Below are 22,256 nucleotides of genomic sequence, written 5' to 3'. Positions count from 1 at the left end.
ACGTTTTAGCGATTTGATACTTGGCCTCTATAGCAGAGGGCTACCTCCGGCAGCCAATCAGAAGCATATCGGAATATTAACATCTCCCTCTAGCGCTTGATCCGACACTATTTCCGATCTTCTATACTTCAAACCTTTTACTCCACTCACCCGGAAATCCAAGTCCCGAAAAACCATTGCCTTTACGATGGATCTCGCCCCCTTTATCAAGATATTATGGGAGGTCTACCTCATACGCACGTGGACGTGGAATGCCATGAGACTTGGCCAATCCTGTGGACGCTCACCATCGAACCTGCGCTAGACCAAAGTGAACCCTATGAGGGAGGCATAGGTGATAAGCGCTACCTAACCATCTGTCGAACACACTACGACTACACTGGGCTTTCAGCCCTTGCACAATCCAGCTATGTGCTTTGATATTTTCTTTTTCTGAGGGATCGATTTGCCTGAGTAACCAATAAGGTTAGCCCCCCCGATGTACTCAAGTGAACTCGTAAGTCTCTGAATGATGCATGCAAACCTCAGGTGTGAGTAAGGCAAAAAAAGTGCATGCTCAGCTCTACCATAAAAGATTTGTCGTCTGTTTGTCTGGTCACAGAAAGTCTATCAGAGGCTGGAAGGCCGCGGTGCCGCGGAAATCGGTTAAGCACGCATAGCGATCCTCCTCCGAATTGGGGAATGCATAAGAGAAAACTTTTTTGTGCTGGTCTCGAACCGTTCCGCATCCAAGCTTTGAAACTGGGATAGCTGACAGCTGAGACCTTTCCAGTTATCAGCGTGTTGATGTTCATGAGCTAACATGAAGAAGACTACTAGGCCTAGCATCTGGTTATAGTTTTCTTCATATAAGAGAGCACGTACGACAGTGATGCCTTCCGATACATTCACTCTAGCTCTAAGTAAATATCGGTTCTTAGTCCGCTCTCACATACACAAGAAGATCAAGATTCTTCCATTAGATGAACCGTTCAAATGAAGTGTGTAATTGTATATATAGCATCTCTCAGTGGCACACCCTGCTCACTCAAATACAGCCATCCTCTTAGCCCAGCAACTTTCGGCACCTCCTGCTCTGCCGTCCTTCACTCAGTTGAACTTTCGATCTTTGAATTCTACAAGAATATCCAACATTCTGCGGTCCATAATAATTATATCAACAGTCGAGTACTATACGCATACTTTCTCCCGAGATTGCCCCTGAAAGTTCAGACTATAGGGCTGTCCACATCGAGCAGTCCAGTCCAAAAACCTCCCTCATTGAATTGAACCAATGTTATACATCGATCGATCAAATCAAATAAAAGCAAACTTGAACTTTGCCCACTTCTATTCATTGTATTCAAACTCAGCCGCCGTGTGTGGACTGACGTAATGATGGGAGATTGGGTGGCGTTTGCGAGGATACGCTAGCGGGTGGGATATTAATCTATCTTTAATTTATTTTCCAGGGCATTCAGCCGGTCACTCCAGGATTTGGGGATTGATGTAGATGGCTTATTTGGGAAAGTGATCTGCATATCTTATTGTGAGATAGTTGATTCAAGTTATAAGTTTATAATAGTAAGGCTATTCAGGTGAGATTTTAACGATCCGATGTGTTCGAATCTTGGAATGACTAAAATAAGAGCAAATATTGCTCTACCGGGATACATGTACCACATTTGTGATCTGAATATTTAGAACGCATAATATAAGTCCTTGTATGTATTCAAGAATCTACAGCCTCATATATTGCTGGAAACGCGGCTTTGTATATACATTGCTACACATTCTGCTCAAGCAACTACGTGTGGTTGATGGAAGCAAGCATCAATATAGAAGTATAACGAGTGATCCAATTGTCATATTGAGTCTTGCATTGCATCGGTTTTGTTTCGTTTTGTTTTATATGTTACATCTGGTACAATCTGGGAGTAAGTGATACAATGGCACACCTTCTAGCCATAACAGAGCCCGACACTATACATCCACATCCATCAACAACTCACCTAACAATCATTACTCAATCAGAACTAACTCCATGCCCGGGTCGACTCTCACAAGCCTCGAGCAATAAAGGGCCCTGGTCGCAGAAGTGATTCCTGCCTGGTAGACCCCTTCACTACGTCACTCATTTCGTGGCCCTGGACGAGTATCAACATGATCATACCAGATACCGAAGGAGTCTTCAACTCACCGCTTCTCTGCCTTCCTCAGCTCCTGCAATATCTTATCATATCGCTCAAACTGACTTCCAGGGATCTTCTTGATGACTACCTCCTTGTGTTTTCTCGTCCATCCCCTCCCACTTGGACCCGGTCTCGTAGCACCATGCACCGCCCCTCCGACCATCGGATCAAGGAAGCGACTGACTTCCCTATTGCCCGGACTGACGTAGAGAGGATCGTCTAATTCACCATCGAGTTCACACTCCTCCTCGCAAGCCAGAACCTCGAGGTCGGGATCAGTGATGGTGGGATCGTACGAAGACCAGTGATGAGCTGCTTCGTCGTCGGTACCCGACTTGGAGTTTTCGTTGTGCTCTGGCCGCAGGAGATGCCGGTCGAGATCAGACTCGAGATGTCTTTCTTTGTGGATGGTTTGGGAGGTCACAAGGTAGCGATGCTGGTAGGAAGATACTGACGGGTGGCTTGTAGTTATGGCGGGTATAAATGGGTGGGATCTGGCGCTGAGGAGTTTCGTATTTCGCAACATGCCGGACGCACCCTTAGTTACAATTGTATATGCTGTGGTTGAATTCAGTTAATCAGTTTTCGATGGGAGTGATAGTTCAGTTGATGCAGAAGTGGTGATCGGGATGACGGGGAAGATGCATGGGGGATGCCAGTTGGGGGAGGCGCTTGGACCGTCCGCTTCTGACGTCAGGACTTGCCCTGCCAACAATGGCCTTTGACAGAGGTTCCATTGGTCAGATGGCTCGGATGTATCTCTGGAATCAGGTTCCAAGTAACTCAATTCCTGCATCTAGGCTTGAGGCAGGTGTTGTCTATTTTGCCTCTTCCTGAGGATATCCCCATCTCTCTCTCACGAGGGATATGGAAACCACAATCTGCTAGATCCAAGTATAATCAGGCAGAATTGTTTTATTTCACTTATTCAAGGGTACTATAACTGGTGTGAGAAAAGAACGAACAATGAAAAGGGAAAAAAAGAGAAAACGCCCACACACACGGCGGCGACAATCAATGTCACGAGACGCTGGACGACATCGTGGTCTGCGGACATGATGAGTAGAGCACTACATCCCCGTCCAGAAAGGAGCAGTAATCTCTTGTAGCACAGCTAATATAGTTAGATGGTATGTATTCTGTTCCACTTGAAAGTACCATTATTCCTATTAGTGCAGGATAGGAATGCTTGCATAGACCTTCACACTCAAGCATAACTACTACACTATATGATATTGCGACATAAGACCATGCGATGGCGAAATGTCAGGTGATCTAAGAAGATATCATTTATAGAAGTGCTCCTCCTCGATTCGTACCTGTGGCGGAACATCTCACCGAAAGAGGTCTTCGAAGAGCTCCTGATTTCCAGCTGTTCTGCGGTTCTTCTGAGTTTGCAGTTGGCCCAAATTTGACACGCAAAGCAACATGAATGATGACCATAAAAACTATGGTCAATCTTGACAGCTATGGAATGGAGGCAGCGCTGTCCGACCAGTTATCTCAGAATTTCACGGCGCATCCTAATCCTCCGTCTTTTAAAACTGGGTGACCTTTGATCCAGACATGCCTGGCTTGTCACCATGATTCTCCATTATTTGCAGGTGACCTCGTGAGCCCCCAAATTACTCAATCGTGAGAAATATTCTGCTAACAGAAATGCTCAGGCCTGGCTCTAGTCTGCAGTAGAAGGAAACCCCTCACTCTACCGGTGGCTAGTCCATCAACAACAGTAGAACATCACCTGAACACTGCTCGGCAATTCCGTCGGCTCTATGCCGCGTTCTAAGCGTGGAGATATACTGGGCCTCGGCCAGTAGCGAGCGAATGCCTTACAGCAGCAACAGGATCAAGCCCCTAGTCCCCACACGCTACCCCACAGTAATCCGGGGGATGGGGGCCTACCATCGCATCAGGAACTATTCCGCTCAGGGTTCAGTATAAGTCGGATTCTCAGCAGTCTATCATCTTCGCTTAAGCGACTCTGTCGACCTAGTCGATCCAGCATGAATCCCCACACTCTCTTCAGTCGCCAGTACGTTCCGAAACTTCTCCGCATTCGGAAATCCTTCTGTCCAATCCAATGGACCAATTGGCACCTTTACCGACCCAGTTTGACTTCCCCATAGCTCATGGATACCTGCTGGGAACTAGGCGCATCGGAAGGGGCATATTCAGCAAGATTAATGTCAATCACCGCAGAGGCGATTACCGAGGATACGCTCGGACCCGATCAGTTTGGTGTCCAACATTGAGTACGTTCTGTAGCTGGAGGAACGGTAAATCTCGCTTCCCAACAACGCCCACTTTCCGAATCGTCATTCTACAGTGCACCCCACGGTGTTACCCCGCTGGCTGCTTCTAGTTGGAATTGCCGGTGTGATGGCCGAAGCTACATGATATGATATCACATACGAGGATGCCTCACAGTTTCAGCGAGCTATAAATCGTGCCAATTCCCTCGCCAGAGCTCCTTGAATACTGGATCTGCTTGGAGAATATCAGCAGAAAACACAAAATGCGCCAATTCAGCAGCTACACTGCTGCAAATCTTCTCACTCTCTTTCTCGGCGCAAACGCTGCCGCAGAGTCCACCTGGCCCCAGCAGACCTTCCGCAGTACCTCTATCCAAGCACCATATCTGAACGTCACCAAAAATGGCAAAACCGAGCTAGGCCACCTCTTCTTCTCCCCCTCTTCCTCCACCATGGAATGGAGCTACCCAGCCATATACTCCGACGACGGTCAGCTGGTATGGCAAGGTCCCAACGCCAACACGTCCGCCTACCAGCCCCAAATGCTGGACGGCGAGCCCGTCCTAGCGTACTGGCAGGGTGCCAACTTCCAAGGCTATGGCTTCGGAGCAATCAGCATTCTCAACGCCTCCTACCAGGAGATCCATCGCGTAACACTCCCTGGGACTGAGGAGCAGCACTTCGTCACCACCGCCGACCCCGAAAACTTCCCCTCCTACATCGACATCCACGAGAGCCAGATCACATCCGACGACACCATTCTAGTCACAGCCGTGAACGTCACTCAATTCGACCTGTCACCCATCGGCGGCCCCAAAGACGGCTGGGTCCAAGACGGCCTCTTCTACGAAATCGACATCAAAACCAACAAAGTCCTCTTCCGCTGGAGCACAGTCGAACATCTATCCGAGATCCCCCTAACCGACAACGAGCTCCCTCTCCTAGGAACCGGCACCAGCAAGTCCGATCCCTACGAATACCCGCACCTCAACTCCGTCGCCAAATACGGCGACTCGTACCTCCTTTCCTCTCGCTTCCTATGTAGCATCTTCCTCCTAGACAAAAACGGCAACGTAACCTGGCAACTCCACGTACGTCCATCCCTCCCTCCCTATCCCCTTTCCCCCCTTTCACTCCCACTCCCCAATCTAACGACACAACTAAACCATTCACAGGGCCAAAAAGGCGCCTCCTTCACCCTCACCCCCGGCAGCACCTTCTGCTACCAACACGACCCCCGGTTTATCAATTACTCCCCCAACGCCAACAGCCTAACCCTGCACCTACACAACAACGAAAACGCCAACGTCTTCACCTCCCCAACGACCATCACCACGGGCCTCACCCTCACCCTCGACATGCAAAACCGCACTGTAACCCCCGTCCGCACACTCTGGAACTCCAACGATCCCGTCTTCGCCGTAAGCCAGGGTAGCTTCCAGCCGCTGCCGAATGGGCACGTCCTCCTCCAGCACGGCGCGATGCCGGTTCTGGAGGAATATGATGAGAATGGTGCGTTGGTCATGAATGCCCGGTTTGGGTTCGATGAGACGACGCAGTCGTATCGGGGGTATCGGTTCCGCGAGTGGGTTGGAAAGCCGATGACGAGGCCGGAGGTGGTGGCTTGTCGGGAGGGGGGCAGTGGTGGTGATGCGGTGGTGGTTTATGTGAGTTGGAATGGGGCGACGGATGTGACGGGGTGGAAGGTGAGGATGGGGGATGAATTGGGGGTGGTGGGGGGTGTGAGGGACAAGAATGGCTTTGAGACGAGGATTGTGCTTGAGGGGGTGAAGGCGAAGGATGGGGAGAAGGTTGTTGTGCAGGCTGTTGGGGGCGTGGGGGATGGTGTGCAGTCGGAGGTTGTTAAGGTTGGGGAGGGATGTTGATTAGAAGTAGTTAAATATATCCATTGTATGTGGCAGGATTAGAGTATATGTACGGAATGAGAGAAGTTTCATTATGAAAGCTGATACTTATTAATACTTGATGAAAATGCTACTATGATATCGACGGTAGTCCTCATGCAAGACTGTACACAATACAAAAGGGTATTAAACGCTACGCTACGCTTCACTTCGCCTCATCGCTAAACAGCGCCGAACCACACAATCCCACCTACAGCTTCGAACTAGGCGTAATCGCCTTCCTCCTCATCTGCCGTATGGAGACATCCACCTCCTCCGCCGCAGCAGGACTTGCGTCCTCGAATAACTTGCGGCCTACAACATCCGACATGTGCAGAACCCGTGACGAGACCGTTGCGCCGTCGCGGCGGTTTTTCCTTCAGTGTGTTAGTATACCACATCAATAGAATTAACTGATATAGAATGATAGATAGTATGAGTCTACTCACCCCTCACGTCTGGACTGCGCAATGAGCTCTGTAAAGTCCCAGAGACGTCCACGAGGAACAAGTTTTCCGGTAGTTGGGTCCCGCTCCGGCGTCCATTCAGCGGCCAGCTTCATGGTGGATACCTTCGATCCTTTGCTTTTGGCGACTTGAATGATGCCCTCCTCTGCGAAGCGCTGGTAGGAGTTTCGCAAGGTCTCCTTGTTGACGGCTTCGAAGTAGGAGAGGTCGCCTTGGTGGTACAGGGTTTTGCCGAGCTGGGTAGTGTTGTTAGTAGGTGTATACTAAGAACATTGTGTAAGCGATTCAATTACCAGTTGGGCGCTATTTTGGGCCTTGTTTAGATCGATCCAGACATCTTCAGCGCCGTTTAGTGGAGGTGTCAGTCCTAGAAGAGAGACGGAGCCGAGCCAGGAGGCTTCAATGAACGGCCAGACTAGGAAGCAGTAGAAGTCGTAGTTCTCGCGGCCACATTGCCGTTCTGCGTCACTGAGCTCCACGAACAGTGGCGCACCAGCGTCGTCTCGGCTAACGGTGATTATGTTGTCTCTTTCGAGTCCGCGGAGAGTCTTCTCCAGATTTGTTGTCAGGCCTTCTGGAGGGAAGATGAATTCGCCACGGAAGAGCTGAATTGGTTAGTCAGTTGTCAATGGTATTAGAAAATAGGGTGATTTACCTGAGATAAGAACGACACCTGGTTAAAGAGATCTTGGTAGGAAATGCGTTGAAAAGACGGCCCGCCGCCTTGCTTAATTCTCGTATACATTGCCGCAGAGACCAACGCCTCCGTGATGAACAAGTGGATGGTCATGTTCCGATAGAACGAAAGCTGGAAACGATCCACAGCATAATAGGTTGGTTCGACCAGTCCGCTCACCTCGCCCACAAGCTGCGGCCCCAGGACCTCTAGGGCACGTTCGACAACAACATCCGTAGGGTAACGATAGAAGTGAGCAACCCGTCCGCCCTTTGCTCGAACACGCTCACACAGCCATTCGACGCGCCGGACCATTTCACCTTTTCCGACACCTCGACCACGAAGAGTGAGAAGCACGGTGCCAACCAGAGCCGTAGGCATCATTACAGACACGTCGTTGATGTCAGACAAGACCCTATATCCCAAGGATCTCAAGACCCGGCCTCTGTCAGCATAGCTCAGCTGCGGACCTCCATTCCCGACAATTTGTTCTGGCATTCGGTTCAATTGCTGGTTGATGAACTCTCTCAAGCTCCATGGCTCGTGGAATCTAACATCCACCCGACCGAGCTTCAGAGAAAGGACAGAGGACGAGGACAGGAAATCAGCTAGATTCTCCTTCCTCTTCGGCTGACCAAGCAGCTCGCTAATGTAGGACCTGTACGGATTGTTAGCACACAGTAGTCATCAATCAGGAGCATACATACTCAGTCTCAATCACCTTGTCATACTGTGTGCTGACAGGGCATATGATGGTGTCCTCTACGCGACCGGAAAGGACGCTGTCCAAAATAAAGCTAAGAATGCCAAACTTGGGCGAAAGAAGCTTTCCGGTTCTCGAACGGCCACCTTCAATGAAGCACTCAAAGTTGAACCCTTGCTGTAGCATGGTATCGATATAGGCTTGTACAACGGTGTTATATAGCGGATCGTTTCCGAAGCTTCTCCTAATCCACATCGCGCCTGGGAAGGTCAGCAAGCGCAGTAATGTCGAGACATACAAACCGTACCTGCATGCTGGAGGAAAGGGCCCAGCATCGGGATATTGAGGTTCTCTCCCGCCACCACGACCGGAAGTCCGATTCCAAGACGATAGCAGATCAGCTGGAGCGATACGTAGTCAACGTGCGACTTGTGGCAAGGCAGGAAGACAATAGACTGCTTCTTGGCTGCTGCCTCTTGGGCAAAAGATCTCAACCGAAGAACTTCTTCGCTAGACACGTGTATTCCTGGGAGTTCGTTAACATATGTCCTTCAATACGGTCGATTATCTCCCACCTTGATGGTAAGCCCGCGTCAGAAGCTGCGTACAGAGATAGTATGCCCCACGGATGAATCTCTTGCTTTCCATCTTGCAGATCATATTATCCAGCATGGAATCTACCACCTCTTTCAGATTACCCTGTATCTCATTCCGCCGATGTATCCTCTTCTGCTCCAAGGGTCCTGGTTTAACGTCTAGCAACCCCTCCTTTTCCTCCACTGCCAACCGTGCCTCCGCCAGCTCTTTCACCTTCCCTTGCAACAAGGGACTCGCAAGGATTCGTGACTTCATTCGATCCGTAAACCCAGAGTAGAATATTGGTTGTCCGATCACATCGTCGTAGGCGCGCCAACCGGTTCCGGACATGTACAAGCTCACTTCTCGCAGGAAATCGAAGGGGTTCTCGCGAAACCTCGCCATATGGCGGACGAGATTGCGTTCGGTAATCTGTTCATCTTGAGGTTCCAGCCCTCCAGTAACTCCACTTGGATGAATGGTGACTTTGTTTCCTACGATCTCGAGATCCGGTGCGGAGTCGCCGACCGGGGACTTATCGGAAGGCATAGTGTCTCGGGCGGGGAGAGGGGAGTAACGTTCAATTCAAAGCTCTATGTGATTGAGAAAGAGTCGATAGATCTCAGCGGTCATTGACTGCTGGGACAAAGTCGAGCGACATCAGGTAAGAGGGATAGTAAAGAAAGGCATTGTCATGATCGACCAGCTCCTGGTTCCTGAGGAGGCAAGCGAGAGTCCCAACCAGGCGAAGATCCCCGGCTTCTTCCCCAGAAATGCCTCGGGACGATTCGTGCTGCCGCCGCTCACGTGAGTCCCAACGGTCCTTGCGCCGGTGCAACCGCACGCTAGGCTGAATTGGGCATGGCAGTGGACATCCAGGAACTTCAACGCACCGAAAGCTTGAGGGATGAGCGCAACGCGGCAGCTCAGAGCACGCTTTTCCTGCGCAAATTGTCACACCATCGAGCATGTCGTCCTGGTTACATTGGCACCACCCGGGCTGAGCATCGTCGCAGACACCAACAGCTGCGGTCTCTCTCCTAAACACCATCTCTGTGGCTAATTGGGCCTGAGCTGTGCGACCTGCTCCACTGCGGGACTCTTAAGAGGCACTTGCGGTACGAACGACAGGGTCCTTTGTTGCAACCTCCCAGGAATCACATTCACCATGTTCGGCTGGACACGGCGCTTCTCCAGTATGGCCCCTCGTGAACGCACATATGTTTATCTCCTGCTGCTGCTGAGCGACACCTGCTAACCATCCCTTCACGCATTCCCACAGCCGCCACCTCTTTCCTCAAATCCTCCACAATGGCCGTCTCCTCCCGCCAGCAGCACACCTTTCAAGTCTTCCGCGATGTACCCCCACTTCGCCAGCTGCGTCGGGAGCTCCTCCTCTCCAACCGCACCGTTGGTCTCGTCCCGACCATGGGTGCCCTCCACGAAGGCCATCTCTCCCTCATCCGACAAGCCGCGGCTGAGAACACCGACGTCTTCGTCAGCATCTACGTCAATCCGACACAATTCGGTGTGACAGAGGATCTCTCCAGCTACCCGCGCACCTGGGATAGCGATGTCGCGAAGCTAGAGGAATTGAACGCGGAGCTGGCCCGCCAGAACAGTAACAACGGTCGCATCACCGCCATTCTGGCGCCCACATCCAAGGTCATGTACCCGACGCTTCCTCCCTCGTCTGAAATTGACGGCGACGGTTCCTTCGTGACCATCACCCCTCTCTCCCGGAAACTGGAGGGAGCTTCTCGGCCTGTTTTCTTCCGTGGAGTTGCGACTGTCTGCATGAAGCTGTTCAACATTGTCCACGCCGACCGGGCTTACTTCGGTCAGAAGGACGTGCAGCAAACGGTGGTCATTAAGCGTCTCGTGAAGGACTTTTACATTGATACGGAGATCAAGATCGGGGATACTGTTCGTGAACACGATGGGTTGGCAATGAGTTCGAGGAACGTTTACCTCGGTAAGAGGAGACGGGCAGTGGGTCTGGTTCTCTATGAAGCATTGAAGGCTGCGGAGAATGCCTACAACGCTGGCAAGGTCAACCGGAGCGAGATCCTTGATGCGGCCAATAGCGTCGCTGAACGGGTTCTGACTGAACAGAAGGCGTTGGCACCCACGGAGAGGGCTCTTTATGAGGTTGACTACATCTCTCTCGCTGACCCGGATACTTTGGATGAATTAGAAGTTATTGATCCCGCTAAGGGCGCCATTCTGAGCGGTGCAGTCAAGATGGCTCCACTGGAGGAGGCAAAGCCGGGCGAGGACTGCGGCCTCGGTGATGGTCAAGTTGCTGTGCGTTTGATCGACAACTTGATCTTCAAGCCGCGGGTTTGAACTCGTTCCTGTCTGTCCGTTGCCTGATCCATTCAAAAGCAAGTGTCATATACCCGACGTCATTTAACTAGAGCTCAAGAGCGTACATAGAGTACTCAAAAGTCAATTTCTTCACATATACCTTAAAGTAATCATTCACTCTACTCCAAAAGACCTAAATAGCCCCCAATTAATCCCCCTTTACAGCATACAGCTATCACCCAAAAACAGAAAATAGGGCAAGATCGCAGGGTTTCGGAACGATCCCGGCCCGAGAAAATTTCCCTCTGGAGTAAAGTAAAGTTTCTTCCCGGATCCAGAACCTCCCCAGCCAGCAACAAAAAGAGAAGAGAAGAAAAATAAAGAAGGCAGGCAGGCACCTACCTACCTACCTTACATCTTCCAAAATGGCCGACGACGGTCTTCTCCTGAACTTCACCATCCCGGACACGACCGTCCTCAGACCCGAAAAAACCAAAGTCAAAGGCGGCACATGGCGGGACCGACTCAGCGCAAAGAAAATCGCCGCGCACCGGACGAACAACCCGCGCAAGGAGGGATCATCATCCACAAACAACAACGAGCAGAACAGTAATCCTCGGAATCCGAATCGCATTCAAGTATCTGGGCCGCGGCCGGTGAAGAGACAGCGCATTGACGGTGAAGATGGAGGAAATGGAGGAGGATCGCAACCACGCCAACAGCATCATCATCAACAACAGCCCGGAGCGCCCCGACAGTTCGTATCATCTCTGTTCTCGAAGAATCCGATGCCCCGAAATGCCGTTGAAGAGAAGAAGAAGAATGAAGATGGAGCTGAAGAAGAAGAGGACGCCAAGCCGACGAACGCGCCGCTGATCGATGGACTGGACACATTCACGAACCTGGGACTATCGGCACCGCTGGCGGCGCATTTACTGACGAAGCTGGAGGTGAAGGCGCCGACGGCGATTCAGAAAGCGAGTATCTCGCAACTACTCAAGGAGGAGAGTGATGCGTTTATACAGGCGGAGACGGGATCCGGAAAGACGATGGCGTATCTGCTGCCGCTGGTGCAGCGGATTATGACGATATCGCTGAATCAGAAGAAGAGGGAGGAAGGGGAGCAAGTGCAGCGCGATAGTGGATTATTTGCTATTGTGTTGGCGCCGACGAGAGAGTTGTGTAAGCAGATCTCGGTGGTGTTGGAAGGATTGTTACGGTGTGCGCATTGGATTGTGGCGGGAACGGTGATTGGAGGAGAGAAGAAGAAGAGTGAAAAGGCGCGGTTGCGGAAGGGATTGAATATTCTGGTTGCGACACCGGGACGATTGGCGGATCATCTGGAGAATACGCAGGCGTTGGATGTGAGTAATGTGCGGTGGTTGGTGTTGGATGAGGGTGATCGGTTGATGGAGTTGGGGTTCGAGAAGGAATTGGCCGGCATTATTCAGAAGCTGGATGCTAGGCAGCGGCCGAGTCGGATTCCTGGGATCCCGGCGAAGAGGACGACGATATTGTGTTCGGCTACGTTGAAGATGACTGTGCAGAAGCTGGGAGAGATCAGTTTGAAGGATGCGGTGCATATTCAGGCGGATCCCGCGGATGAGGATGGCGAGCCCAGGAAGAAGGATGAGGATGATGTGTTCCGGGTGCCGGCGCAGCTGAAGCAGTCGTATGCGATTGTTGCGGCGAAGCTACGGCTTGTTACGCTTACGGCGTTTATGAAGCGGACATTTATGAGGAAGGGGTCTGTCATGAAGGCTATTGTCTTTGTGTCTTGTGCGGACTCTGTCGACTTCCATTTCGAAGTGTTTACGCGGAAGCAGGGAGATGAGGAAGAAAAGAAGGAAGAGAGTGAGGATAGTGATGAAGAGGAGGATGCTGACGAGAAGAGGAAGAAGCTCGATGCTTCAGCTCATGGAACTATCGCGCCTGCTACGGCCTTTTCGAATCCCTCCAACCCAGTGACGCTGCATAGACTGCACGGTTCTCTGCCTCAGCATGTCCGGACATCCACCCTGGCTGCCTTTGCCCGCAACCGCGAGCCCTCTGTCCTCATCTGTACTGATGTTGCGTCCCGTGGTTTGGATCTGCCGAATGTTGATCTGGTCGTAGAGTACGACCCTGCCTTCAGCGCCGAGGACCATCTGCACAGAATCGGACGTACTGCGCGTCTGGGACGTGATGGTCGCGCCCTCATCTTCCTCATGCCCGGCTGTGAGGAGGGTTACGTCGACGTCTTGAAGAAGGGGTACCGGGACGGTGGAAAGGCGCTGACACGCTACGACGCGGACGACATTTTGAAGCGCGGATTCGGAGGAAATGTCCAGTCGCAGAACGTAGACTGGGAGGAGAAGGCAACCGATTGGCAGATGGATGTGGAACGGTGGGCATTGGATAACAAAAACTATCTCGAAATGGCCCGGCGAGCTTATCAGTCTCATATTCGCGCCTATGCCACACATATCGCCAACGAGCGGAGCATGTTCGACATCAAGGAGCTTCATCTCGGACATCTGGCGAAGAGTTTCGCTCTGCGTGATCGCCCAAGCAAGATCAATGTCCCTGGCCTTCGCCAAGGACAGGCTGACACCAAGAAGGATTATAAGGCCGACCGCAAACCAGTCGCTGGAAAGAAGAGGAAGGCTGGTGGTCGCGATGACGACGATGATGATGTTCCTCGTCAAACCGACACTCTCACGGCAGCTCAGAAGATGAGGGCCAAGATGAAGGAGAACATGGCCGGTGCAAGCGAGTTCAATCTTGCTTGATCCGCCGCACACATGTAAATAGTAATTGACGACAAATCAATAGATATCCCACAATGAGATTTTTCCGTCCTTTGACCCAGCAGCTAACCAATGGGTGTTTTGCACCTTTTCGTATCTTTGGCGATGCACTGTTGCAAGCGAGAATTCACTTTCTGCCCTTTTGGCAAGCTGTGTTTCTCCATCACCACTGCTGTTAGGCGAAAGCGTAGGCTTGTCCTCTTCCGAGGCATCGCGCACATTGAAGACATCAACATCCGCAAACGCTACAGCGTAGCATCCATCTTTATGCCACTTCAAGACCGCTAGTTCCTTCATCGTCTTACACGAGTAAACCCTGACCCTGGAATCCCACCCCGCAGTCGCAAAAATCTTCCCATCCGACCGTATCCGCACACCTTGCTGGCCCGCATGCTTCGTATTGATCGACTTGATCGGCAACTCTTCTGGGGCATGTCCCGGGCTACCCAGCGAAGGAATAGGATGCTTCACCAGTACTGCATCGGCCGAGGAAGAATAGAAGTAGTTTCCAGCAGGCGAGACGTGAAGCGACAACACCGGCTGCGAGTGAGCCCGACAAACGTACAGCTTCTCCCACTTCCATGGCGTGTTGGCACCCTGTGTCAGGTCTTTCTCCTGCAGAGATCCCCTGCAGCCCAGAACCATAACGTGGCCATCTTCGTAGGCGGAAGCAACATACAACTCTCCAGATGGAGATATGACGAGGTTAGCCGCCATGACCATTCCAGTCTGTACTTCCGTGTCTGCTGGAATGGTACAAATACGTCTCTCTTGGGGTAGATGAAAGAGATCGATAGCGCCAGAGTTCAGAGCATTCGGGACGGCGATAAGCACCGATGAAAGCGATGTGTTCTCTTTTGAAGATTCACTGGCATCACTTGCAACGTTTGATCTATCCTGAGGAAGAAAGACCATAGAGAAGGCGCAGAAATTCAGCGCATTCACTGGAAGCGAATGTACGAGCCATGGCTGGCTTGCGGCAGCTGATGAGGTTTTCTCAATGTCCACAGGGAGAGTCTTCTGAAGAGACTCCTCATCCTGTAGACTGAATCTCCACACGCGCAGTTTATGATCTCTTCCATGTCTGTAGAGATTGTTAGATGATTCGTAGGATTGATGGAGAAATAACGCACGTGAACACCTCTGTAACAGCACCATTTCCGAAGCTAAACCCCTTGACTTCAAGAACAGCGCCGTCATGGGCCTTCCATGTCGCTCGAGGGCGCTTTGAAACTAGGTCCCATACGACGATCCACCCGTCTGCGTCTCCTGAAACGAGCCGCAGGTTCTGGTGGAAGATCTGTAGCGCGTGGATGGCAGCGGCATGGCCGCGTAAAATGTAAGTGGGGGTTGCCGGTGGTTGCCGCACCTGCGGGGATTGTGAGCTCATTTGGTGGTTCTGAGTTTGCTGTTGTGTATTAGACTGGTGTAGTAGGTATGATAGAAGTGTTGCAGTCAGAAAATCTGTTTATTCGGTTGTCGTGATACTGCTGTGCGAATGGGATGAGAGAAGATGCCGAACGGGAATCCAAAATGGCCGCGGTCTTGGCATGTAAATGGATGCTACCAACTACGTTGTACTTCAGTCTGCCGGCACACTCAATGGGCAGTAGAGAATACGTTTATTTAAATCCCAATTGGAAACATTGACAGACTCGCTTGTAATTCAAAGTGATGGAATGCTGATGTAGACGAGCACTCTTAATGAGTAGCGCATCTACTACGACTAGTAGTACTATCTAGTGAAATAATATCAATAAAGCAATTGAAGCAAGAGCCCGTCTGCTAACTAAGCTACACCTCAAGCCACAATCAATAGGTCAGTACTATCACTCACGAAGAGCTGACTTGCGTTGCTCAGAAACATGTCGGTACTCGTCAAGCGAGCGACTCCCTCATCTGATCTTCTCGGCTTTTCAATTCGACCTCCTCCGCTCGCATGAGTCTCTCTTCTACTAGCATCGCCTCCTTCAGTAATGCTGCTGGTTGCCAAATACTCAGCGTAGCATTGGCGACAACCATCGGCAGCCCATCAAAAACATACCCTAAAACATCATATGTGAAGGAATAACCACGCCATCCATTCGTCGCCTCCACGGTTCGGTATGTATCCCGAACCGCTATACAGATCAGAGCATACGCAAGGGCGCCGATGAGAGTGCACATTGGCGGCCTCCACAGGAGTTGATGCCTTGTACGAATCACCAGGTATCCGAACAGCGTCAGGAAGACACCGACCGACGCGAGCTGTAAGACACTGCCGGTGGTCAAGATATGGAATCCCATCTTGTACCGATCTTGGTCATTTGACGCCCCGCGTATCACCCCACCCGCGATGATTTGGATAAGAAGACTGAGAAACGCAATAATCATACAGATACCCGCCATTTTCCTAGGCTCGAAAGGCAATCGAACTTGGTCTATGATTGCGTACATGAGGCATAAGACTCCGTAAATGCTCATGGTTGTAAAGTATGGAGCTGGTTATATACTTTAGCAAGGGTCATTGTCGTATAAACTCATTGATCAGTATACTTACCCCACATTAAAGTTGAGCGCTGTATCTCATATATCCCGGGAGAATATGGACAACGGTAAGCCAAAGTACGGGCGAGCCATCCGACAATCTCCAGGCCAGCCCCAAGTGAAAGCACCAGTCCTATATGTGAAAACATGGTCTTGCATATTTGCGACAGGTGAGCTATCAAAATACCCAGATAAGCAATCGTAAAGAGCACCCCAGCTATCAGAGAAAGGCGATAACCGAACAGCGGTGCAACCTCCGGATCGAACAAATCGCAGTCCCACGCTGACATGGTGTCTGGTCTGGTCTGGTAAATCTTGCACTCACTTGTAGGGGATCCGTTTGAAAAGATAGGGTACGGTGTTTTGTCAAGAGTTCGGCAGGTAGACTGGGTATCAGAATGGCAGTTGCGTTGAGGTTGACAGTTGCAGCAGCAGGGAGTAAATGAAATAGCTGCTATTCAACTCTTACCCTTCGACGACGCAGAATGTCGGACGAATACCCGCACACTTCACTCTATCCTCATGGACTGAAAAAGCTTCTCTTCACAGGAGTGCTATCAGAAGAGGCTTGGAGACCTCAGAAAAAGGTTGGAGGCCGTGCCTGGTTCAGCTTCACGAGACACTCACACCTGCCTTGTATGGTTTCAAGTGTGATTCTGGTCGGTATCTGAATATTCCTGCAGTTACTCAGAAGATCCACTAGTGTACTAGAGAGGTCGAATGTTAATATCTGAGGTTGTAGCTTGCAGGGTGTTGGTATCTGATTCCACTTTTAGGAGCGTATAGATGTTCATGTGATAAGCTGAGGGTGTGCCAGATGATTGTGGTGATGACTTGATGAATGAAGTAAAAAGTAAAGAAGTTTGGCTGCCAAATATTCAGCTGCCAGAATATTCCGTCATGACAGCAGCGTTTGACTTCATCATTCTTTCATGTTTTGATGTCGAGAAAACATAGTGGTCAAGATGAGCTCATCAGCTACCAATGAAGTTCAGAATGCAGATATCCTGATCATGACATGGCACCGTCTTTAAAATCAACTGCACTCAGGATCAATTTCTCCATCTATCACAGCTAGAGTTTGTGGTAGAAGCTGAAAAAGAGGGAGAAGTGAAGTATCTACTAGTTACTTACTCCGTAGCATCTGTTCTGCAGTAAAGCGAGGATCCGCCAGTTGGCCCGAGCAACACCGCCCTCGTGATTGGCTTCAAGCTGTAACTTGTGCTGGATTGTCGCATCATCCCATCACTCACAATTCAGTCCCCTCTCCCTCTCAGCTGTTGGTTCTCGCCGGCACCTCCTCCCTTTCCCCTCCTCCTTCTCTCTCTTCTCCTCAATTTCTCCCAATCTCTGCACTTCCTCATCATACTTGCACTCACTCTTTATTCCTCCTCCTCTCCCTCATTCCCCGCCTGGGCTCTCCACGCCTGGTGTCGGCTCCGGCGTCTATCTCCGTGACACAGCTACAGCTAAAACCATGCCAAGTAAGTTTGCTATGATTGTGGCTCCCACGTAGCTCCTGTGTATCGTCTTCTTCCAAGCTAACATAGTCTCTGTCGCAACAGTCCGTCCGCTCGATGAATGGGCCGCGACCCGCACCCAGTCCCTCCCCCTCTCAGCTCTCAAAGGGGCGGTTGTCGGTATCGATGCGTCGCACTACATTTCTCAACACCTCCTCCAACCGTCCACGCGCGAACCCCTTCTGGTCGCCCTCGGTGGCTTCCCATTCGCACTGAAGAACAACATTGAAAGGGAATTGAAGGCGTACAAGGATCTGGGCGTGGCTTGTATTTTCGTGTTCAATGGTCTCGACTTTGGCAAAAAGGATCAACGACCCCACGTACAGCAGGAATCAGTCCGGGCGTTCGAGCAAGCCTGGGACCTTTACGACCAACAGCAGGCGGACCAAGTCGTGGATGCGTTCAGCAGCGCCGGTATGTCAATGGTGAAATTCTGACCTTTTGGACTGTCTGGCCTGACTATCCTCTGCCCTAGGCACCCCTCGACCCGAGTCGCTATACCGGTTCTTGCAGCGCATTCTTCTTCAACATGGCGTGGATTACATTGTTGCTCCCTACAGTGCTGCAGCTCAGGTACGAGTGCCGATACCGCTTTTAGCCAACCTTTGCGCCATTCTGACCTTATTGTGCTCTGTAGCTCTCCTACCTAGCCAAGGGACCGAACCCGCTGATCGATGCCATTTGCGGTCCCTCCGAAGTGTTGATGTTCGACGTGGAGAAACTGATCACCCGCATTGAGATTGACCCGGCGCAATTCTTCTGGATCAACAAACAGACGTGTCTCGAAGAGCTAGGCCGTCTATCAAATGATCAGTTTTTGGACTTCTGCCTTCTCTTAGGCTCTTCCTTCCTCCAGCCCTTCCCTGGTTTCGAAACCCATGTCTTCCCCGGAAAGAACCCTACGGTCCGAGATGCTCTGCCGATGTTCAACGCAGCAGGACGAAGCGCACTCGCTCTCTGTGCTCAATTCGAAGAGGATCGTCGGATGCAGGAGCTCGAATACACGGATCGTTACAAGCGCGCATGCATGACTGTGAAACACCATGTCTATATCGATGTGGACGGCAGAGTAGGTCCCATGGACCAGGAGAATGCTTCGTCCGATATCCACGCGGTGATCGGCCTACGCCTTCCAGAAGAGCTCTACTTCTATCTTTCTAAGGGAATCCTAGGCCCCGATGTGCCCAATTATTTGACGTCGGGTGAAGTCCTCATCTCGTTGCCATTGGGCGTCGAGGACACGGAAATTTACCGCCAGGTTGCCGGCAGTGCCCTCACACCCATCAGGACTCAGTCGATTTGCTTGCTGTCGAATTCCCTCCATCGGTTCTATCAGACCAAGGTCATCAACGTGCGGACGTGGTTTGATGAGAAATCCCCCTCGACAATCAACCTCCGAGATCTTCCCCCAATCAAGGATTCGATCCAGTCTTGGAAGATTCCCACCGAGCAGCTCCCAGAGAGCTTGCAGAAGCTGCAGGCAAGTTTAGTCTTCGCTTGCCACTGAGCGCTGCTAACCAGAGATTAGGGCTCGTGTGGACGTTTCCAATTTGCTGTCCAGAGCTTGAAAGATAGTGACTTTGTAGCAAAGTCCGTGGCTACGAAAGACAGCAAGGTATGCGTCTTAGCTCCCAGGTCACAATCGAATGAGCTGACACACGCTAGCAATTATCGTCACAAGATGAGTTGCTTGCCAACGTCTTCTGGCGCTTCCTACAGCTTCGTGGCTACATTGATGAGAAGCATCAGCTTACCCAGTGGGGAGTATGCCTCGAGCAAGCATTGTCGGGACTTGATCCGGCCGATGCACTTGAGGAGCCAACGTTCCTTGCCATTGAGATGATCCGCTTTGGTCTCCTCAACTCCAAGCAGTGGTTCTCCCATGTGTCCGGAGGTCCTATGAGAGGATCAGGTAAGATTTCATGTTTGATATGGTCATAAAACGGTGCTGATATGATCTCCCCAGACGAGGATAAAAGTTTCAACATGCTTGTTTCCCGCGTTGCTTGTATCGCCAAACTCCAGCACAAGAGCATCGGATATTCCGGGCCACTAAGCCGGCAATTGCTCTGCTACCGATCCCTGATCTCCGAGGTTCGTTCTACGCTACGGGCGCTCATTGAGGTGGTTCTGGCCAGTCTCCTCCTGAGCGGCGATGCCAACCGAGACCGGAACGATTGGGGTGAAATGAGCATCAAGTAAGTGGACATGGTGCATCAATGCGATGTGATCTGACGCGTTATAGGCTCCCCTTCATCGACGACAACGACTGTGGTCTTGGTATTGCAGTCCGTACCTACCTTGATGATCTGCCCTTGCAAGCGGATCCCACATCGCCAGAGGCGCGAGCAGAAGTGAAATCGAAGGGCAAGGAATGGTTCCAGCATAGCGACAGTTTTACGGGCAACCTGGACATGGCGTTCAAGCTGTGGGATGCGGTGAGTACTGCACTGATTGTGTTTTCTCCGGCTTATTCACTCATATTCTTCCTAGGTATACCGCGGTACGCAGAGCGCAGGCAAGGAACTCAAAGAGGGCAAGCAGTGGGAAGATGCGAACCGCTGGTTGGCCGAGCGGCGGTAAGGGAATAGTGTAGAGGTATCCTCCTAGAAAACCAGAGGAAACACATACTTATGACCACGACTTCACGAACCATGGCAGTCGTGTCTGCTGGGGTGGTGCAGAACCACCTGAACGCTTCGCCCGATTCTACTCCGACCACGTTGTATAATTAGGAATGAACGGGGCTGACAGGCGCTACCTGAAGTACTATCATCCTCAACGTAAGCAGAGCCCGTGAAGGAGAGCGTAGTGGCGAATACAATGATATATTTAGCCGTAAAGCCGCTGATGGAGCTGAAGTTGATTAGTGATGCTTAACTTACCAAGTGTCCTCTTTCGACCCGCTCGGTCTCCGCAGCGCTTCCGCCTTCCACGCCGGGAGCTCAGACGACTATATCTACACTCCGCCCAGCAACATCCCCTTCCCTGCGCTGAACGGACAGGACCATCTGGTATTGACAAGTAATTTTTGTCAATTCACCTGCCTTCTACCTCTCCCCCCACCCAATCCACAACCGCACATCCATCATGGTCCGCCTCGCCAATCTCGTGAGCTGCCTCGGCCTGGCCTCCGCGGTCACCGCCGCAGTGGTCGATCTCGTCCCCAAGAACTTCGACGACGTTGTCCTCAAGTCCGGCAAGCCCGCCCTGGTTGAATTCTTCGCTCCCTGGTGCGGCCACTGCAAGAACCTCGCGCCCACTTACGAGGAGCTGGGCCAGGCGTTCGCCCACGCCTCCGACAAGGTGACCGTCGGCAAGGTTGATGCGGACGAGCACCGCGACCTGGGCCGCAAGTTCGGTGTGCAGGGATTCCCCACGCTGAAGTGGTTCGATGGAAAGAGTGACCAGCCGGAGGATTACAAGGGAGGTCGTGATCTGGAGAGTCTGTCTGCGTTCATCTCGGAGAAGACGGGCGTCAAGCCCCGTGGTCCTAAGAAGGAGCCCAGCAAGGTGGAGATGCTGAACGACTCGACTTTCAAGGGTGCTATCGGTGGTGACAGTGATGTTCTGGTTGCGTTCACTGCGCCGTGGTGTGGACGTGAGTATTCCTCGCTGCCAATTCGGAAAATGGCTACTGACCACAATAATGGAGGATAGACTGCAAGAACCTCGCTCCTACCTGGGAAGCTCTAGCCAACGACTTCGCGCTCGAGCCCAACGTTGTGATCGCCAAGGTCGACGCCGACGCTGAGAACGGCAAGGCCACCGCCAGAGAGCAGGGCGTGTCCGGATACCCCACCATCAAGTTCTTCCCCAAGGGCTCTACCGAATCCGTTCCCTACGAGGGTGCCCGCTCCGAGCAGGCCTTCATTGACTTCCTCAACGAGAAGGCCGGCACCCACCGTACCGTTGGTGGTGGTCTCGACACCAAGGCCGGCACCATTGCCAGCCTGGACGAGCTGATTGCCAGCACCTCTGCTGCTGATCTGGCCGCCGCGGTCACGAAGGCTGCTGCGGAGCTCAAGGACAAGTACGCTCAGTACTACGTCAAGGTTGCGGACAAGCTGAGCCAGAACGCCGAGTACGCGGCCAAGGAGCTTGCTCGCCTGGAGAAGATCCTGGCCAAGGGTGGATCTGCCCCTGAGAAGGTCGATGACCTTGTCTCCCGCAGCAACATCCTCCGTCAGTTTATTGGTGAGGAGAAGGAGGAGGCCAAGGATGAGCTGTAGATATTGTATGGGATTATGACTACTTGTTTGAGCTAGTGTGCTGTCAAAGGTGCTAGTTTCTACTCTGTATGATATCGAGAGGCAGTTATGAGAATGTTATCGATGCGAAGAGTAATCATCTATTCCT

General features: G+C 51.6%; 10 protein-coding genes across 10 annotated transcripts; 5 read left to right on the top strand and 5 right to left on the bottom strand.

Moving 5' to 3' along the window:
* Positions 1–1,832: 1,832 nt before the first annotated feature.
* On the bottom strand, positions 1,833–2,777 carry ASPBRDRAFT_47159 (uncharacterized protein). The gene has a single exon (XM_067625796.1). It carries the CDS (start codon positions 2,695–2,697, stop codon positions 2,176–2,178), a length of 522 nt encoding a protein of 173 aa, XP_067475465.1. The 5' UTR covers positions 2,698–2,777; the 3' UTR covers positions 1,833–2,175.
* Positions 2,778–4,689: 1,912 nt separating this feature from the next.
* On the top strand, positions 4,690–6,312 carry ASPBRDRAFT_199351 (arylsulfotransferase family protein; the record flags this gene model as incomplete). The annotated part of the gene is made up of 2 exons (XM_067621320.1): positions 4,690–5,517; positions 5,602–6,312. 2 exons carry the CDS (start codon positions 4,690–4,692, stop codon positions 6,310–6,312), a joined length of 1,539 nt encoding a protein of 512 aa, XP_067475464.1.
* Positions 6,313–6,362: 50 nt separating this feature from the next.
* On the bottom strand, positions 6,363–9,491 carry ASPBRDRAFT_47157 (lysophospholipid acyltransferase family protein). Its single transcript, XM_067625795.1, has 7 exons — positions 8,752–9,491; positions 8,484–8,702; positions 8,181–8,436; positions 7,453–8,131; positions 7,091–7,402; positions 6,780–7,033; positions 6,363–6,707 (listed from the first exon to the last, which is right to left on the bottom strand). Exons 1-7 carry the CDS (start codon positions 9,299–9,301, stop codon positions 6,542–6,544), a joined length of 2,436 nt encoding a protein of 811 aa, XP_067475463.1. The 5' UTR covers positions 9,302–9,491; the 3' UTR covers positions 6,363–6,541.
* A 34-nt stretch (positions 9,492–9,525) lies between these two features.
* On the top strand, positions 9,526–9,796 carry ASPBRDRAFT_199349 (uncharacterized protein; the record flags this gene model as incomplete). The annotated part of the gene is made up of 2 exons (XM_067621319.1): positions 9,526–9,559; positions 9,621–9,796. The coding sequence occupies 2 exons, from the start codon at positions 9,526–9,528 to the stop codon at positions 9,794–9,796; spliced, it is 210 nt and encodes a 69-aa protein (XP_067475462.1).
* On the top strand, positions 9,646–11,187 carry ASPBRDRAFT_160029 (pantoate--beta-alanine ligase PAN6). The gene is made up of 2 exons (XM_067619458.1): positions 9,646–9,948; positions 10,035–11,187. The coding sequence occupies exons 1-2, from the start codon at positions 9,921–9,923 to the stop codon at positions 11,099–11,101; spliced, it is 1,095 nt and encodes a 364-aa protein (XP_067475461.1). The 5' UTR covers positions 9,646–9,920; the 3' UTR covers positions 11,102–11,187.
* A 300-nt stretch (positions 11,188–11,487) lies between these two features.
* On the top strand, positions 11,488–13,833 carry dbp7 (putative ATP-dependent RNA helicase; the record flags this gene model as incomplete). Its single annotated transcript, XM_067623127.1, has 1 exon — positions 11,488–13,833. The coding sequence occupies one exon, from the start codon at positions 11,488–11,490 to the stop codon at positions 13,831–13,833; it is 2,346 nt and encodes a 781-aa protein (XP_067475460.1).
* A 36-nt stretch (positions 13,834–13,869) lies between these two features.
* Positions 13,870–15,241, bottom strand: ASPBRDRAFT_134032 (WD40 repeat domain-containing protein; the record flags this gene model as incomplete). Its single annotated transcript, XM_067618568.1, has 2 exons — positions 13,870–14,935; positions 14,985–15,241. 2 exons carry the CDS (start codon positions 15,239–15,241, stop codon positions 13,870–13,872), a joined length of 1,323 nt encoding a protein of 440 aa, XP_067475459.1.
* Positions 15,242–15,729: 488 nt separating this feature from the next.
* Positions 15,730–16,667, bottom strand: ASPBRDRAFT_199345 (uncharacterized protein; the record flags this gene model as incomplete). Its single annotated transcript, XM_067621318.1, has 2 exons — positions 15,730–16,331; positions 16,391–16,667. 2 exons carry the CDS (start codon positions 16,665–16,667, stop codon positions 15,730–15,732), a joined length of 879 nt encoding a protein of 292 aa, XP_067475458.1.
* Positions 16,668–19,523: 2,856 nt separating this feature from the next.
* On the bottom strand, positions 19,524–20,024 carry ASPBRDRAFT_320935 (uncharacterized protein). Its single transcript, XM_067622980.1, has one exon. The coding sequence runs from the start codon at positions 19,931–19,933 to the stop codon at positions 19,643–19,645; it is 291 nt and encodes a 96-aa protein (XP_067475457.1). The 5' UTR covers positions 19,934–20,024; the 3' UTR covers positions 19,524–19,642.
* Positions 20,025–20,987: 963 nt separating this feature from the next.
* Positions 20,988–22,129, top strand: ASPBRDRAFT_58245 (uncharacterized protein; the record flags this gene model as incomplete). The annotated part of the gene is made up of 2 exons (XM_067627871.1): positions 20,988–21,498; positions 21,558–22,129. The coding sequence occupies 2 exons, from the start codon at positions 20,988–20,990 to the stop codon at positions 22,127–22,129; spliced, it is 1,083 nt and encodes a 360-aa protein (XP_067475456.1).
* Between the last annotated feature and the right edge of the window lie 127 nt (positions 22,130–22,256).

Source organism: Aspergillus brasiliensis (assembly GCF_001889945.1).
Source record: "Aspergillus brasiliensis CBS 101740 unplaced genomic scaffold ASPBRscaffold_13, whole genome shotgun sequence".
In the NCBI taxonomy this organism is placed as follows: Eukaryota; Fungi; Ascomycota; class Eurotiomycetes; order Eurotiales; family Aspergillaceae; genus Aspergillus; species Aspergillus brasiliensis.
Note: the sequence above shows the minus strand (reverse complement) of the source record. Positions and strands in the feature narration are given on the sequence as shown.